This window comes from Sphaeramia orbicularis, chromosome 12 (genome assembly GCF_902148855.1).
Source record: "Sphaeramia orbicularis chromosome 12, fSphaOr1.1, whole genome shotgun sequence".
In the NCBI taxonomy this organism is placed as follows: domain Eukaryota; kingdom Metazoa; phylum Chordata; class Actinopteri; order Kurtiformes; family Apogonidae; genus Sphaeramia; species Sphaeramia orbicularis.
In genome coordinates, this window is record NC_043968.1 from 51,954,460 (window position 1) to 51,970,461 (window position 16,002).

Sequence of the window (16,002 nt, forward strand, 5' to 3'; positions counted from 1 at the left end):
CTAAAAATAGCTGAAGATACTGTCACAAGGATGATAAAAGGACTGTGAAGGATCCAATCCAATCATGAAATGTTAAGAACTGTGCAACTTTGAGGTAATACTTCAACATGAGTGTTTTCATTGTAAGCAACTTTATTTTACATTATATCAGAGGCAAATATTGTACTTTTTACTCAGCTCCAGTTGTCTCACAGGTTTTGTTGCACAACCTTTCATATTACGCTTAATTTCATTCCTGTGTGATGAAACCATGTGCCTCCCAAATGTGTTGATTTTGATTGTTTGTGAGAAACTGAAGGATTAAATGTTCCTGTGTGAGTTGGGAAAATTCTCCATCTTTTTAAGACAAATAGACTTTTAAAATCCTCTAAGATTAGCCGGAGACTGCATTGTCACAAAGCCGAAAATAGGGTTGCTTTTTTTTTTAGCTAAAAAATGTTGACGTTTAGAGATATGTGGCTTTCATGGGACATAAACGCTACAAATGAAAGATGCTACCCAACTGTATATATTACAACTTTAAATAAGTATGGTAGTAAACTGCACCATACATATTAATACAGCAGTAACGTGAAGAAACAAACATTAGATATATGAATAAAAAGACACGGCTCATTATGCTACACAATGACTAGTTTTACTTTTCATGCTTTTTGTTGATAATAGTAGAACTAGTTTCATGTTACTAAAGTAAGGTTTTAAATGTAGGGTTTTAATAAGTGTTGGATTATGTTAGTAGTCAGCTATCTTTACAAAGATTATAAAAACTTCTTCCAGCACAGATTAAATATAAGGTTGTATTTTCTATTTGCATTTTACTGTGGAGAATCAGTAAATCTTAGATGAGTATTTATATACAACTTACACATACAAATAGGCCTATACAACTTGTGGCAACATCTTCACATAACCAACTTTTCTATTGTTCCTTTATACATAAAAACAAATACACATAGTTCATTAACACTGAAAACAAATACACATAGTTCATTAACACTGATTTTTGTCCATGAAATATCATTTTTAGAACCTAATTAACCCTTTCATGCATGAATTATGACAGCCTTAATCAAGATTTTTTTTTTTCCTGAGTGTTTTTATTCCTCTTTGGGCATTAAAAAACAATGTAATTGAAATGTTTTTATGAACCTATTTCTCATGGAGTCACAAAAATGTCCACTCAGCTGGACACCATCCATTTAATTTTTGAAGCAAAGAAACAAATATTTACTGTCATATTGTGTGAAAACTATAAAATATTTTTTTAATGCTCCTAATCTGAGTTTTCTCACATTTTAACATACTATAATACTAGCTATTACTCACTCAGATAATATGAAAAAAAAAAAAAAATGTTTTAAAAGAAACTGTTCATTACAGTCTAATTGATTTACACTCAAATGTGTTCCTGCAGATCAGGTTTATCAGGTTTATGATTTGCAGTGTCCACTGTGTTGGTAGATATGCAAGTAAAACAACAAAATCCATGAATATACAAGAGAACAGCTGGAGAATAGCTGTCCACTGGAGTGACCAGTATGCATGAACGGGTTAAAATAACTATTAAATCTTAGCAAATCGTTAACAAGTCTGAAAGAAACATACCAGAAACACATTAACAAGGGTGAAAAAGGAAAAGATGTTCCAAGATACTGAAAATATTAAATCTGACCTTGACCCATTCCGCCATCTAGTGTTCAAAAAATAAAATTACAATTCGTTGCTTTTTCTGAATGCTCATTTAGAGAAGAATTTAAAATATAATTATATAAAAATACGGTATCCAAATAAATATAATAGATAAATATTATCAAATATATATATATATAGGATATTTATATAGACAGTACATTGTGCTGTTTACCGATTGTCTTTTTTTACAGTGTCTTGTCGTTTTTTTCTGAGCTACCACGCATGCGTACACCAGAGGAGACTGTTATGTTTAGAGCTACCAATGTTTGTTTTTTAGGCTGGAAGAGCTAGCATCCTGACGACCTGTCAACACTTCCAAGGTAAAGAACACAATGACTGACGACTAAATGTGTAAAAGCATCTGCTAAAGCATAGCTGCTTCTAGCACTGTTGTGTTTTTTGGGTCGTTCCATAGCGTTTTTATCAAACCAGCGACATTAAAGAGTGATGCTAGCAGATACCTAGCTTAAGTTACAGAGTAACGTTACCTACTACGCAGGAAACCGCTAGGTAGTATAAGCTAAACATAAAGTATCTGTCATATAGTCAGTCCAGCCGAATAAAGCTGTGTTATACAGGAAAATCTATAGCTTTGTCTAGAAGGTAACTGTGCTAACAGTTAATATTGGCCTCGAGGAGGTAGAAATGTTAGGACTTCTACTAACATTTGGTTGCTTTGTTGTCATTTTTGACTTAACCTATATTAGAAGTTAGTTAACACCTATAACCTGTAACCTATGTTAGAAGTTAGTTAATACCGTCTGTAACAAATCATCAGTGTAAATGATCGTTATCTTCACAACATATGTATAATAATTATCGTGTAACTTGCATATTATATCAAGTTTGTTGCATCATCTAGCATTGCTGGTGGTAAACCCTAAATTATCTACATGTATAGATTCATATAGCAAGAAAACAATGTTAAAACGTGACACATGAGTTATATAATTTTTGTAATGGTTAGCTTGTTGCCCTTAAGAGTCGTTTCTGTCTGAATATCCTGCTTTCAACATGCTGCCCCCTCTGTATGGAATGTCCTGCAAAACAACCTAAATCTATCTGAACTTGTTACTATAGGAGAATTCAAAGCTATTTTAACCCTTTCATGCATAGTGGTCACTACAGTGGACAGTTATTCTACAGCTGTTCTCTTGTAAATTCATGGATTTTGTTGTTTGAGTTCCATACCAGCCGACACAGTGGACGCTCATGCATCATCAAAAATAATAATAATTCATACCATTACTGTAACTTTGCTGTTCTTGATAATCCTGATCTGCAGTAACATGTGTTAAATCAATTGCTAATTGTTATTAATAATAATAATAATAATAATAATAATAATAATAATAATAATAATAATAAACTTTATTTGTATAGCACCTTTCATACAGAAATTGTAGCCCAAAGTGCTTCACATTGATTGAAAAAAATACAATATTAAAATACATTAAGATTTGATTAGAAATACAATGAAATAAAAATAGATATAAAAACAGCGCACATTAAAATATTTGATTATGCATAGAATTTTTGAAGTGCAAGAAATAAGATGAAATTTGAGAGAAATACAATAAAATAAAAATAAAAGCAGCGCACATTAAAATATTTGATTATGCATAGAATTTTTGAAGTGCAAGAAATAAGATAAATAGATAGACTGTAATTATTATATAATATTATATAATAATAATTATATAATATGTAATTATTATAATTAGACTGTAATTAACAGTTTTCTTAATCAAAATTTTTTTTTTTTTTTTTTTTTTTTTTTGCATATTGTCTGCATGAAGTTAGCCCTTTCATGCATGAATTATGAGAACCTTAACTCTTTCATGGATGAGAACCTTGGTCAATTTTTTTTTTTTTTCTTGAGTGATTTTATTTCTCTTTAGGCATGAAAAAACCAATGCAATTGAAAAATTTTTATGAACCTATTTTTCATGGAGTTACAAAAAGTCCACTCAGCTGGACACTATGCGTTAAATTTTTGAAGCAAAGAAGCATGTATTTAAAACGCAATATCAGAAAGTGATATACTGTGTGAAAACTGACATAAAAACATTTTAATGCAACTAATCTGATGTTTTCTCACATTTTAGCATACTCTAATTCTAGTTATTACTAACTTTGTAGGGATAATATGCAAAAAAAAAAAAAGTGTTTAAGAAAACTGTTAATTACAGCTTAATAACAAGTAGCAATTGATTTGCGCTCGAACATGTTACTGCACATCAGGCTTATCAAGAACAGCAAAGCTACACTAATGGTATATGAATTGCAGTGTATGAGATGATGCATGAGCGTTCACTGTGTTGGCTGATATGGAACTAAAACAACAAAACCCATGAACATACAAGAGAACAGCTGTAGAATAGCTCTCCACCATAGTGACCACTATGCATGAAAAGGTTAGTAATAACTAGTATTAGAGTTATGTTAAAATGTGAGAAAACATCAGATTAGCTGCATGAAAAATGCTTTTATTTCATAGTTTTCACACAGTATGTCACTTTCTGATGATTGGTTTTAAATACATGTTTTGTTTTGCTTCAGAAATTAAATGCATGGTGTCCAGCTGAGTGGACATTTTTGTAACTCCATGAAAAATAGGTTAATAAAAAAATTTAAATCGCATTGTTTTTTTCATGCCTGAAGAGGAATAAAAACATTCAGGAAAAAAATTCAACTAAGGTTCTCATAGTTCATAATTCAAGGGTTAAAGGAGCGTGAAATCAATGAGCTTGGTCAATGTAACTGTTTTTAAATGTGCACAAATGATTGTTTTGTCACTATCGATTGGAAGTTTTGTATTATGTGTTGATAATGTCATGTCTTGTCAGAAACTGTGTGTTATGCAGCTATTCTTGGCCAGGTCACTGTTGAAAAAGAAATTTGCATTCTCAATGAGGCTTTTTTTTTACCTGTTTAAATAAAGGATATATAAACAGTGATGTAGATGTGTCAAATGAGTGGTGCCTAACAAAAACTTATACTGATAAAATGTCTTTAAACAAATACTATGAACCTGCCCAGTTTATCGTTATCAGTTTATCGTTTCCCATTAGCGTTATCACAGTAATAGAATGTCTTAAAATTTCTATTGGTTGATGATAAGTCTGAGAGTCACCAGCTTGCTTCACAATAAGCTTGGTTTAAGAATTGCTAATGTGAATGTCTGGCGCAAATCTCTGTTTTGAGGTTTATGTTAATAAAGTTGGCCTATCTCTCTCTCTTCAATTAAGGAAATGTTCCATAATCAGATTATTCCTGAACAGCTTGGATCAGTCAGAGCTCCCTGCACTGACTCCAACTTGTGCAGAATGCAACTCAGAATGCGACTCAAATTTTATCAGGCTCTGAGAAATTCAATCATATTACCCTTGTGCTTGCCAACTTATACTTCTCTCTGACATATTTTGTGTTGAATGTAAAGCTTTACTTGTCATGTTTAAACCTTTAAATGGCCTTGCTCAAAACTGCATAAAAGATTTACGGACTCCCCTGTGCTTGGACGTTCCCTGAGATCAGTGGGCGCAGTTCTGCAGCTTGTTCTTAGATCCCAGTTTTGGGCTGTCGCACACTGCCCGCTGAAATCAGAGGCTACATCATTAGTCTCTTTTAGGTCTTGTCTTAAAGCCATCCTTATAGAAAGGTGTTTATGAATTCTTAAATATATCTTTTCAAAGTTACTGAGTTTCATGATTCAACTCCTGCCGTTAAACTTTTATCCCTGTTTGTAATACTGGTTGACAAGTGCTATATAAATATCATCACTTTAATCTTTTTTTCCTGTTCATTCTGGAGCTCAAACACAGCCAAGCATTGAAGCACCTATGGTCGCCTTTAACTGGACAGACTGTATGGCAATTGACCTTTTGCACGTAAGTTTGAGCTCCTTTTTCACAATGCACTGTGGTTAAACTATAACTTTTCATTATCATAAAAATATTTTATATTTTAGTTTCACATGATTGTCAAATGTAGGGAAATAAATAAACTCCACTTGCAGAATGATACATGAAGGGAATGATATGGTGCTTTTCTGTTTGCATTACATTTATCAGTTTCAAATACATGCTTATCCATACTTTTGTTTTTATTAGAAGTTTTAATTCCATGTACTTATGCATACCTCCACATTGGGAAAAAAATCAGCCCACACTAACTTGAAATGCCCCTAGAATAAGTAATCCAAAACCTCACTGTTGTAAAATCCTGCATAGAGAATGTGTACATAGTTTATTGAATACAGACCAGTGACTACCTAGAAGTGGAATTTTTCAAAACTATAAAATCAGCACAAGGATGTGCATGTCCTTAATCACTTTTGTGTCATTCAGTGAAAATAGAGTCATGTTATGTTAAGATCATTTGAACCTAATGCAACCACATTCAGTCCAGTTCCAAACTGCATTGTTCATAGCTGGCAAGAAAAAAGGTAACTTGCTTGTTCAATTAGGTCCATTAAATCTCTTGTTTTCATATTTGACACAAGTATATTGTTGTCGCTGTCAGGGTTTTCACCTACCATCATAACACCTTTTTTCATAGCACCTAAACTGAAAGAAATTAGAAAAGTGATACTCAGGTTCTCTTTTGCATCTAATTATCATTTAATCTCACACTAATTTGCAGTTCAGATACCTTCACTACTGAATACGTGTTGAATCAAGACTGTGATGCCTGTCTTTATCATGTTTTATTCATTGTTGTTGATGGAGAGGCACCTGCTCATTGATATTGACTTCGTAAATTAGATAAACATTAATGTTTTCATTTGATTTACTTTCATTGGCAGTAAAAGCGACCATACATTTAGTTTGCACATCCTCCACCTTCATTTTCAGTATGCTATATTACTGACATAGATGATAATAGACTGTATGTTTCCTGTTTATTACTGTGTTTTTTTAAAAAAATTTATTCATTACATCTATTTGTTGTTGTGTGACATAAATAAACCGAAACCTAAAAAACTATTTTTCACATTTGCCTATTCTCCTGTAAGATTCATTTCATTTTTGTGTGATGTTGTTCACTGTTTGCTCTCTGGTTTCAAATCTCTCCTCGCAGTAACTCTATATCAGCCTTCACCAAGACACAGCCATGGGGAATACAAGCAGTGAGAGGGCTGCCATGGGCCCGGGGGATAAGGCTCAACGGAGGGACAGCCGAGGAATCAAGGAGGGAGAGAGGCCCAAGATCCTCATGGACAGCCCTGAGGATGCAGATATATTTCATGGTGAAGACATGAAAGTAAGTTGTGCTATTGTCTCACACACTGATTTTCTGTTGCCAGCAGAATTACAACAGTATTCAGTCCACACAGATTTTTTTAAACCCCTTTGGAATACATGAGATAAACTGGCAAATGACTAAATGTTTTTTATGTGTGTGTTTTAGGCTCCTTTAGAGAAAGAGGAGTTCCTTGCATGGCAGCAAGACTTGGAAGCAGATGACAAAGCTCCCACTCTAGACCGACCTACCGTCTTTCGCTGGACTGGAGACGGCAAGGAGGTTTATCTCTCTGGATCCTTTAACAACTGGGCCAACAAAATTCCCCTGATTAGAAGGTAAATGAGTTCCCTGCGCCTTATACGATGGAATATATTTAAACCTCTTATGTATTTTGAGGTTTTGTCAGCAATTATCCTTAATTCATCATTGTGTAATGTTTTGAATATATCAATAAATATAGCTCTTTAATAATGTATTTTGCCATTTATATATCTGCGCTGGAAAAAAAATTATTGTTTATTCTACTGATAGCATTTTTCCTCAATTCTCAGTAAAAATATTACTTGCAGAAAAAGAGAACTGCTGAAAATAAAAGAAAATTAGGTGTATCAGACCTTGAAGAAGACAAGTTCATATAAATTTTTAAACATCACAAGACTAATACTTTAATGATTCATAAATCAGTGTTTGGTAGAGTAACCCTAACTTTAAATCCCATTTTTATTATGTATCTTGGCATGCTCTCCACCTGTCTGTCACTTTGCTGTTGGCTGCTTTTTGCCACTTTTGGCTCAAAAGTATACATAGCTTGGCTTTGTTTGGTGGCTTGTGACCAGCCCTCTTCCTCTTGATCATGTTCCAGAGGTTTTCACTGAGGTTCAGGTCGAAAAACTTAGAGTGGTCGCTCAGAATAGTATCCAATATTTGAGTGACTCTTTCTAATGTCTAAAAGCGAGACTGTCGACATACTGTACATACAGTTGAATAACCATGTATAAACAGCTTCATGTTTCATTTATCTTTGTATAAAATGTGCTCTGTTTTCTGTTTAAAGTCAGAACACTTTTGTGGCCATCGTTGATCTACCTGAGGGAGAACATCAATACAAGTTTTACGTGGATGGCCAGTGGACCCATGACCCAGCTGAGGTCAGTCATCATACAACAGAAACTGAAGGGGGAAAACTGAAGTTAAAGATGTCAGTATTTTCAGCAAATGCTACTCCCTAAATCATGTTTTTAGGGAACATGAGATTATGACCTTGTAGTCTGACAGGGCCATCCATAAACACAAATGTAGATCTTGTTATGGCTGTAGTTTGGGATTTCAGGCAAATTCCTAAACTTCACAGTGCAACAGTGTTTTGATTTGTAGCCATGTAAGCCTTTAATCATAACTCTGATCAACACATAAAACTACTATACAGTATTTCTCTACATATGCAACATGTTGTAAAGAGAAATTTTCTATGTGAATGTTACATACAGTATGATTCTCTAAGACTTTGGATTTTTTGGGCTTATTGAGGTTGATTCTTCATTAACAGTTTTTATTTTATCATCATATAGTCATTCATGTCATTTTAGCTCTTTCTCCAGTAATGATTGGATAGTCTGTCAATTACAATTCTTGGCCAATGACAAATTTAAGATACCTACAGCATCTAAAATACACTACACAAATGGAGCACGTCATTTAAATACCATGACTTGGTGATGTTTCTAGTCTTTATAATTGTTATTTTTCTGTTGTTCTCCAAAGTAACTATTGTCACTTAAAGGAGTGATATTTTACTTTTTTAAATGGAATTATGCATTTTAAACATTTCCCTGTGGTCTACATAAACTGTAAATGCAATGATTGGGTCTGAATTCTTCATAAATTAAACTCCACAGGTTCATCTTCAACCATATTTGTGAGTAATGACACTAGAAAGGTTGTTTTGAGTGCTGGCCCTTTAAATGCAAATGAGCCACTTCATGTCCCACCCCCTGCAGGTTGTTGCCCATGCTGCTCTGTCCCATTCAGCCATTTGTGTTCATTAATACAACCAACAAGTGAACATTTTAGGTAATCGGCTCAAGTTTGGATATATTTTCAGTTTTTACTACAGATGCTGCTGATAAACAATTACGGCGTACTCGGAGAAATGTTCGTCGGAAGTCTTGACCTTATATATGTAAATGTCATGATGTAATTAATTATAAAACATAACAAATTAAGCAGGAATTGAAATGGGTTGTAGAAATCCACTTGGTTTTTGCCGGAATTAATATAAAGATAGCTTTGCAGCACCTGGAGGGTTCAAATTCAACATTTTTGAACTGTTAGGGTCCAAATACACAAATAAATGTACCAAAGACTAATAAAAGTGTTAAATTTAAAAAATAGGTGCTTAAGTGCTTCAATAGACCAAACAAATCAAAACAGACAACAGAATTTAAATGCTAGAAGGTGTTAAACTTTAATTTTCATTACAGAATAGTAGTAGGCTTTGATGTGAGATGTTAATATGTCCTGCCTTAGTAACATGCACAAAAATCAGACTGTTAAAACAAGTTCTTTCTGCTGTTTAAAGAAAAGAAGTCCTATGACTTTGTTGCATTAGTTCTGAATATTATATTTTGGTAAAAACGTTATGTATTTAATGTTACTGCAGTATCTTCATGACCCACCAGGAGGCTGCAGACTACACTAATAATAACGACTTCAGACAGTTTCAGACAGTCTAGCAGTTCAACCTACATCATCTCTTCTATTGTCTGAATTATATACTTAGAAATATATATATATATATATTACAAAAAAAAAGAAGCTCTTAACCATACTCAAAATTCTCCTGTATTTGTATGATTTGGATATTAATTTGATGTGTCAATACTTGTTTTTTCAGCCAGTTATAACCAGCCAGCTTGGCACAGTCAACAATATCATCCAGGTGAAGAAAACTGACTTTGAGGTGTTTGACGCCCTAATGGTGGACTCTCAGAAATGCTCTGATATGTCTGGTAAGTGCCGATAATGCTTTTGTATATGTCCACCATTTTGAGCCAAAGGTACAGACTGCATTTTTGGAGCTGTATAGAAAAACGAAGAGAAACAAAAATCCCATGCATTGACTGGTTTGTCCTGGTCACACTGTTTAGGTTCTATAAGAAAAGGATGCAACTACAAACAGAAATCTGTAAATCCATTATAGAATGTTGGCATATGTTGAAAGTTACCAGTAATTCTCATATCTGTCGCCATGTCCGCCACAACTGAGTGCATTTGTGATATGTCTACCTTTTTTGTATGTTTTTCTTTTCTATCTGATGTTGATGTGTGTTTGTGTGACAATTTTATATACAGTCATGTGGAAACAAATCTCCCTTCTGGGATGAATAAAGTCTAAGTCTAGTCTAATGTGTGCACAATAGGGTTGGGAATCTTAGTTGCAAGGCCGATACGACACGCATCTCAATACAGCATCTCAGATCCGATATATTAAAGATATGTGTATGCCATCTCACAATGCGATGCGATACAATTCACACCTAAATCATGATACTACAGAGCAATTAAGCACATTCTGATTGAACACATTTATTCTGGTTAAAAAAAAAAAAAATATGCTGTGCAATTCAATGAGCTTGATTATTTATCAAATAAGACCATGACTTTTTATAAAGTGGCTTTAGTTCCATTTCAGAACACGTGCCTCACATTCAGTCAGGTGAAAAAGTTCAGACTTTGTTTCCAAAGTCATTTCTCTGCATGTTTCTAACATTCAACTTCTTGCTCCATCGCCGAATCAATTTGTAATGAAATGTATTTGTAAAGTAGGTAAAACAGAAAAAGGTTCTGTCACTTTAAGAGACACCTGCGCAAGGTATTCTGGGATGCGCTGTTGGATATGTTGTATGTATATGTTGGATATGCATGTCACTGTTTAAGGAAGTATCTCCGGTTTGTACGGTAGTGTTCAGTACAGTTGATACAGTAAGAAGTACATGTTCAGAAACCACATGTGGTCACCTTCTTTCTTAGTCTGTCAGATTCAGATACAGACATTAACAGTATTCATCTGCGGCGCTTATGCCACAGTCCATCCACGGAGCTCAGACTGTTAGTGTGCAGTGTACACATCCGCGAATCCGCAGCGCACATTAATGTGGGTCTGAAGGAAAGAAAGACTTTACCCAAATAAATAGTAACACTTTTAAATGCAAGTAAAAATATATTCTATTGAACGGATCGAATTTTATTGATACAAACATTCAATTACCAATGCATCGCAATATCATTCCAAACTTTTCATTCACTCACAGCTTCTCTAGCGGTGCACTCAGATCGTGCACGCGCATGTTGGCATATCGATGCGTATCAGATAATGTTCCCATCCCTAGTGTACATTGTGCTATGTGTTTTTTCTAGATCTCTCCAGCTCTCCTCCTGGACCATATCATCAGGATGCCTATGTTCCCAAACAGGAGGAGAAGTTTAAATCTCCACCGATACTCCCTCCTCATCTGCTCCAGGTCATCCTCAACAAGGACACTGGAATTTCTGTAAGTTGCTCATGTCTAAATAAGGGAAAAACAAAATAAAACAATGGTTATTATACGTACATGTGTACAAGCCTCTATTTATTTTTCTTCTTGTATCCAGTGTGATCCTGCATTACTCCCAGAGCCCAATCACGTTATGCTCAACCACCTCTACGCTCTGTCCATTAAGGTAAGGCCTCTAGTGGAATGAACTAAAACAAAGATGTGCTGTTCAGACTGGGGAGTGTTGTGTCAGCAGCACGTTGTAGATGAGATACAGAGAAACCTGTATCATGACTATCTTTGCTAGCATCTTTAATAGGAACATCAACAACCACACAAGCATCAGCTGCACAGTGGTAACATTGGGTCAAAGCTCAAGGGATGTGCGTCTTTTTCAGGCTGGAAAAACAACCCAAAATCACATGACATTATATGCACAAAGGGTACTGTCAGATCAGAACAATGAAACAGGTGCAGAGAACATACTCATACCCTTCATGTAGCTGCTGCTGTTTGGTTGTTTTCTCCCAAAAAAGCCTTCACACTGGAAAAAAAATCAACATCTTACCAAGGGTATTTTTCACATTTCTAGTCAAAATATCTCATCACATTTAAAATAAGACATAATCACCTAAAGAGTAACTTTTCATTGAGATATAACAATTTATTTTTAGACAATAGATCTTGAAAATCTTACTTCAAGAAATCTTACCAAGATAATTTTCACTTGTTCCATTGGCAGATTTTTTTTTTGCCTAATTCAAGATTTTTTTTTTGCTTAATTCAAGCAAAAAGATCTCCCAATGGAACAAGTGAAAATTATCTTGGTAAGAATTCTTGTAATAATATTTTCAAGATCAATTGTCTAAAAATAAGTTCTTATATCTCACTGAAAAGTTCCTCTTTAGGTGATTATATTTTATTTAAGTGTGATGAGATATTTTGACTAGAAATGAGAAAAATACACTTGGTAAGATTTAATTTTTTTCCAGTGCAAGTGGTTCACTCATGAATGGCTGCTAATGCTAAGCAGCCTTGGCAAGAATTCAAGCAGCTTTGAGTTCTTAAATATTAATCTCTTTGTGACTCTGTTTGAAAATAAGAACAAAATGTAGGAGTCTTACACAGATTGTTGTTGGGGATTAGTAAACTGAGCCGGTCGCTGAGATTAGTGGGTGCCCTTTCCACTAACCTGTATAGTTTATGGTGCAGTTCTGTGCCGACACTGTACACAGATATTAGTTTTCCCACAAAACTGTACAAATAACTCATATACATTGTATTCTTTTATTAGTTTCATAAGTAAAAATGTGGGGTTTTTTGTTTTTTATCTGCCACAGGATGGAGTGATGGTGCTCAGCGCAACACATCGTTACAAGAAGAAGTACGTCACCACCTTATTATATAAACCCATCTGAGTCCAGCCTGCGTTTAGAATTCCCTCCCACTGTTTAACTGTACACTGAGTGTACAAAATATTTATTCCACCTTTTTTTTTTCTTTTAGCCATAAAGTAGAGACAAAGTAAACCCAGAATTATCGCTGATTTTACTTTTTCCATCCACCTTCTTTCTTGAGGAAGCAACTGTCAAAGAGGTGTAGGGAACAGACTACAAGTAAAATTAAGACCGACAGGCTTTAGTTAAAAATGTAAAGCTATTACGTGTTCATTACAGAAGTGGTAACGAGATAAGATGACTACATTGGACAGACACGTGGAGTAAAACTCAGAACGTATGAATCATTTCAAAGGATGCCCATATAAATGTGCTTTAAATAGAGGGATCTGAATGCCCTTGTCTGACAACTTGTATCATGTGTCCAGTTTTCAAAAGGAAAGCTGACTCTTCTACGAGATCCTCATAGTAAGCCGAGACGAGAGATTATGTTTTGTACACTCATTGTACTGTGTATGTAGTTATTATCACTCAGTCACTCCAGTTCTACATAATCTGCCTTGATTTGTTCAGTGAATGCCCTCTGTAGCTTTCAACAACAGTATCTTTGCTCAATAAACATAGAGAGGAAATAACAATGAGGCATGTCTGCAGTAAAACACAGACATAAATGCAATGAAAAGGGCTAGTGATGCTGGGAAAATAGGATTGAAAAGCCGCAGGTACACGTAGGCGCTATTGGCTTTCCCACGGTTTGGAAGATGACACGGGGACAATCGAGAATGTGAATGTTTGAGTTAAAGACAGAAAAAAAATGCACTGCTGTAGTTCACTGATGTTATATTTTTAGCTGTTTACCTTAGTTTATTTAGTATGATTGCACTGCACACAGTAGATATTTGTTTTTTATCACTTGAAGTATTCATTACATTATCTTTTTTATGTTGGTGATTTGTTTGCGTGCAGTGTTGTGGTCAAGATCAGTTCAGACTTGGACAACTAAACACAACTAAAACAATCTAGAGTTAGATAAGTCACAATGTGTCTTTTCTTATTACATGACATATCAGGAAAAGCTAAACATAAATCCTCCTACATCAAGTGTTTGTGCCATGAAATGTTAGCAGCCTAGTTCATGCTTGAGTCAAGGACATAAAAAGATATTTCAAATATGTAAATATAAGATGACAATGGAAGGGTAGGATACTATGTGAAGGATTACATGACCAAAACAATCTGGAAGAACCCCAACATGGATGAAGGGACCAACACAGAATCATGTGACAGACTGCTACTGTTACTGAAGATTAGTACAACTTTGTCTGTGCTGTTTTATTGATCTGTTTATATGACTAGAATGTATTTTGAGTTGAAGGTATGGACTTTCATCATTGAATACATTGTTTAATTATAAAATTTATCATTTTGAACGTGTTAGTTTTGTTAACTTAAACCATTGAGGTTGTTATGTTTATTTAATTTTGTTTTATGTTAAAAAGCAGTTCAATAACTGTCCTGCAAATGTGACACAAAACACTGAAATTCATGTAATGTGAAATCCAGTAGAGACTGAGTCCACTCCGCTAAGGTCTGATTAGCATTCAACAGTACATGTTAAGGTTCTAGACTTGAATGAAAAATATCAGGTTTGAAGATTTTTGTTGATGTTGACGCTGAAAATCAAACAAAAATGCTGATGTTACATGTTTTTGATTTCAGATATATTTCTATTAAAGGAAAAGTTACAAATGTATGTGGAGTGTATTTGTACATTTTGACAGTACTTGAGAAATTATTTTAGAAAATGCAGTAAAATAGATTTCTGGTCATCAACGATTAGCTTGTTTGGACAGTGGGGACACTTAGATGAACAGTACTGAGGGCTGACATTGGACAGTTAAGATCCACTCATGGAATAATGGCTTCCACCCTATTAGGGATGTAACGATATGAAAATTTCATATCACGGTTATCATTATCGTGATGTTATTGAAATTGTGCTCAAAATGGTCCAAAAGTACTAACACACACACACTGAAATAATTTAACCAAGTTGTATTTAGAAAAAATAAAATAATAGGTACAATGGACTTTCTGTTGGCAGAAACATTCAAATATTAACCCTTAGTGGTCTGAGCCTGTTTTGGCCATTTTTCAGTACTTTTGATTTTGTCTTTACATACTATATAAACAGGTGTTTACTATACCCATGTTTGGGATCTGTTTTTCAGCACTTCATTTATATCAGTTGCCTATTATTTTTTTCACTTTAACCTGCTATAAAACCATAAAAGGCCAGAAAACACAAAAAAACATAAAATCCATTTTGAAAAATGTATATACTTTATTGCATAAATAACACAAAAATGCTTAATGAACCTTTTCAGAGACTTTAAAAGTGAATATTGGTTCCAAATATTAGGTATAGAAAATCAAAATTGTATTAAATTAAAACTATACTCAAATATTTGACATAAAAGCATAGCTTTACATAGGGTTTTTTCCCCTAAAAGTGCAATAATCAAACACAGTTATCATGATAATTAGAATTTACACGGTAATACTGTCTGCAATTTTTCCGCAGTTTATCATTATACCGGTAATCGTTACATCCCTACACCCTATGATGTAACATTTTGTAGAAAAGATGGTACCACCCATTTGAAAGCTCAGTCAAAGAGTTGTATTTCAGGACAATAACATCCCACTGCCTTTCTGGAGGTGGGGCCCGACATGTCACCTCATCTTAAACTAATCCAGCACTTGTCCGGCCTGAAACAAAAGGCGAAAAGGACAGAGTTTACTTGAATATAAAATGGTGCTGAAAAATGGATAATCTATCCTTGATATGTATAGCAATTTTGTGTAGGAATTTAGGGTCGATTGAGGGATGGAGTAATGGGGTGGGAGATTATAAATTAAACTTCATCCTGCTCCTTTTCGAATGTTGGACTTTCTTTTATATAATTCTTTTGTTGTTTGGTTTTAATGCAAATTTGAAATAAATAAACAAACTAACAAAGGTGAAGGAACATCAGGTGGTACATCAGGTAGCTTAGAGAGGAAATCCCAGAAGAGCTGAAGAACATGACCTTCGTGAACTTGGTGTTCTGAAAAACTGAGATTTTTTTTTA

The 16,002-nt window shown here is 34.3% G+C and overlaps 1 protein-coding gene across 1 annotated transcript; it reads left to right on the forward strand.

The window, feature by feature from the left end:
- The first annotated feature begins 1,960 nt into the window (after positions 1 to 1,960).
- Positions 1,961 to 14,621, forward strand: prkab1a (protein kinase, AMP-activated, beta 1 non-catalytic subunit, a). The gene is made up of 9 exons (XM_030148978.1): positions 1,961 to 2,012; positions 5,506 to 5,582; positions 6,775 to 6,957; positions 7,105 to 7,274; positions 7,994 to 8,087; positions 9,833 to 9,947; positions 11,356 to 11,489; positions 11,590 to 11,658; positions 12,812 to 14,621. Exons 3-9 carry the CDS (start codon positions 6,808 to 6,810, stop codon positions 12,887 to 12,889), a joined length of 810 nt encoding a protein of 269 aa, XP_030004838.1. The 5' UTR covers positions 1,961 to 2,012; positions 5,506 to 5,582; positions 6,775 to 6,807; the 3' UTR covers positions 12,890 to 14,621.
- Positions 14,622 to 16,002: the final 1,381 nt, after the last annotated feature.

Excerpts from the sequence above, each read along its gene's own strand:
- prkab1a (XM_030148978.1), top strand. The coding sequence starts at position 6,808 with ATGGGGAATACAAGCAGTGAGAGGGCTGCCATGGGCCCGGGGGATAAG. Across the intron at positions 7,275-7,993 it reads AAAATTCCCCTGATTAGAAG|TCAGAACACTTTTGTGGCCA; the intron begins GTAAATGAGTTC and ends TTCTGTTTAAAG. Across the intron at positions 11,659-12,811 it reads TCTACGCTCTGTCCATTAAG|GATGGAGTGATGGTGCTCAG; the intron begins GTAAGGCCTCTA and ends TATCTGCCACAG.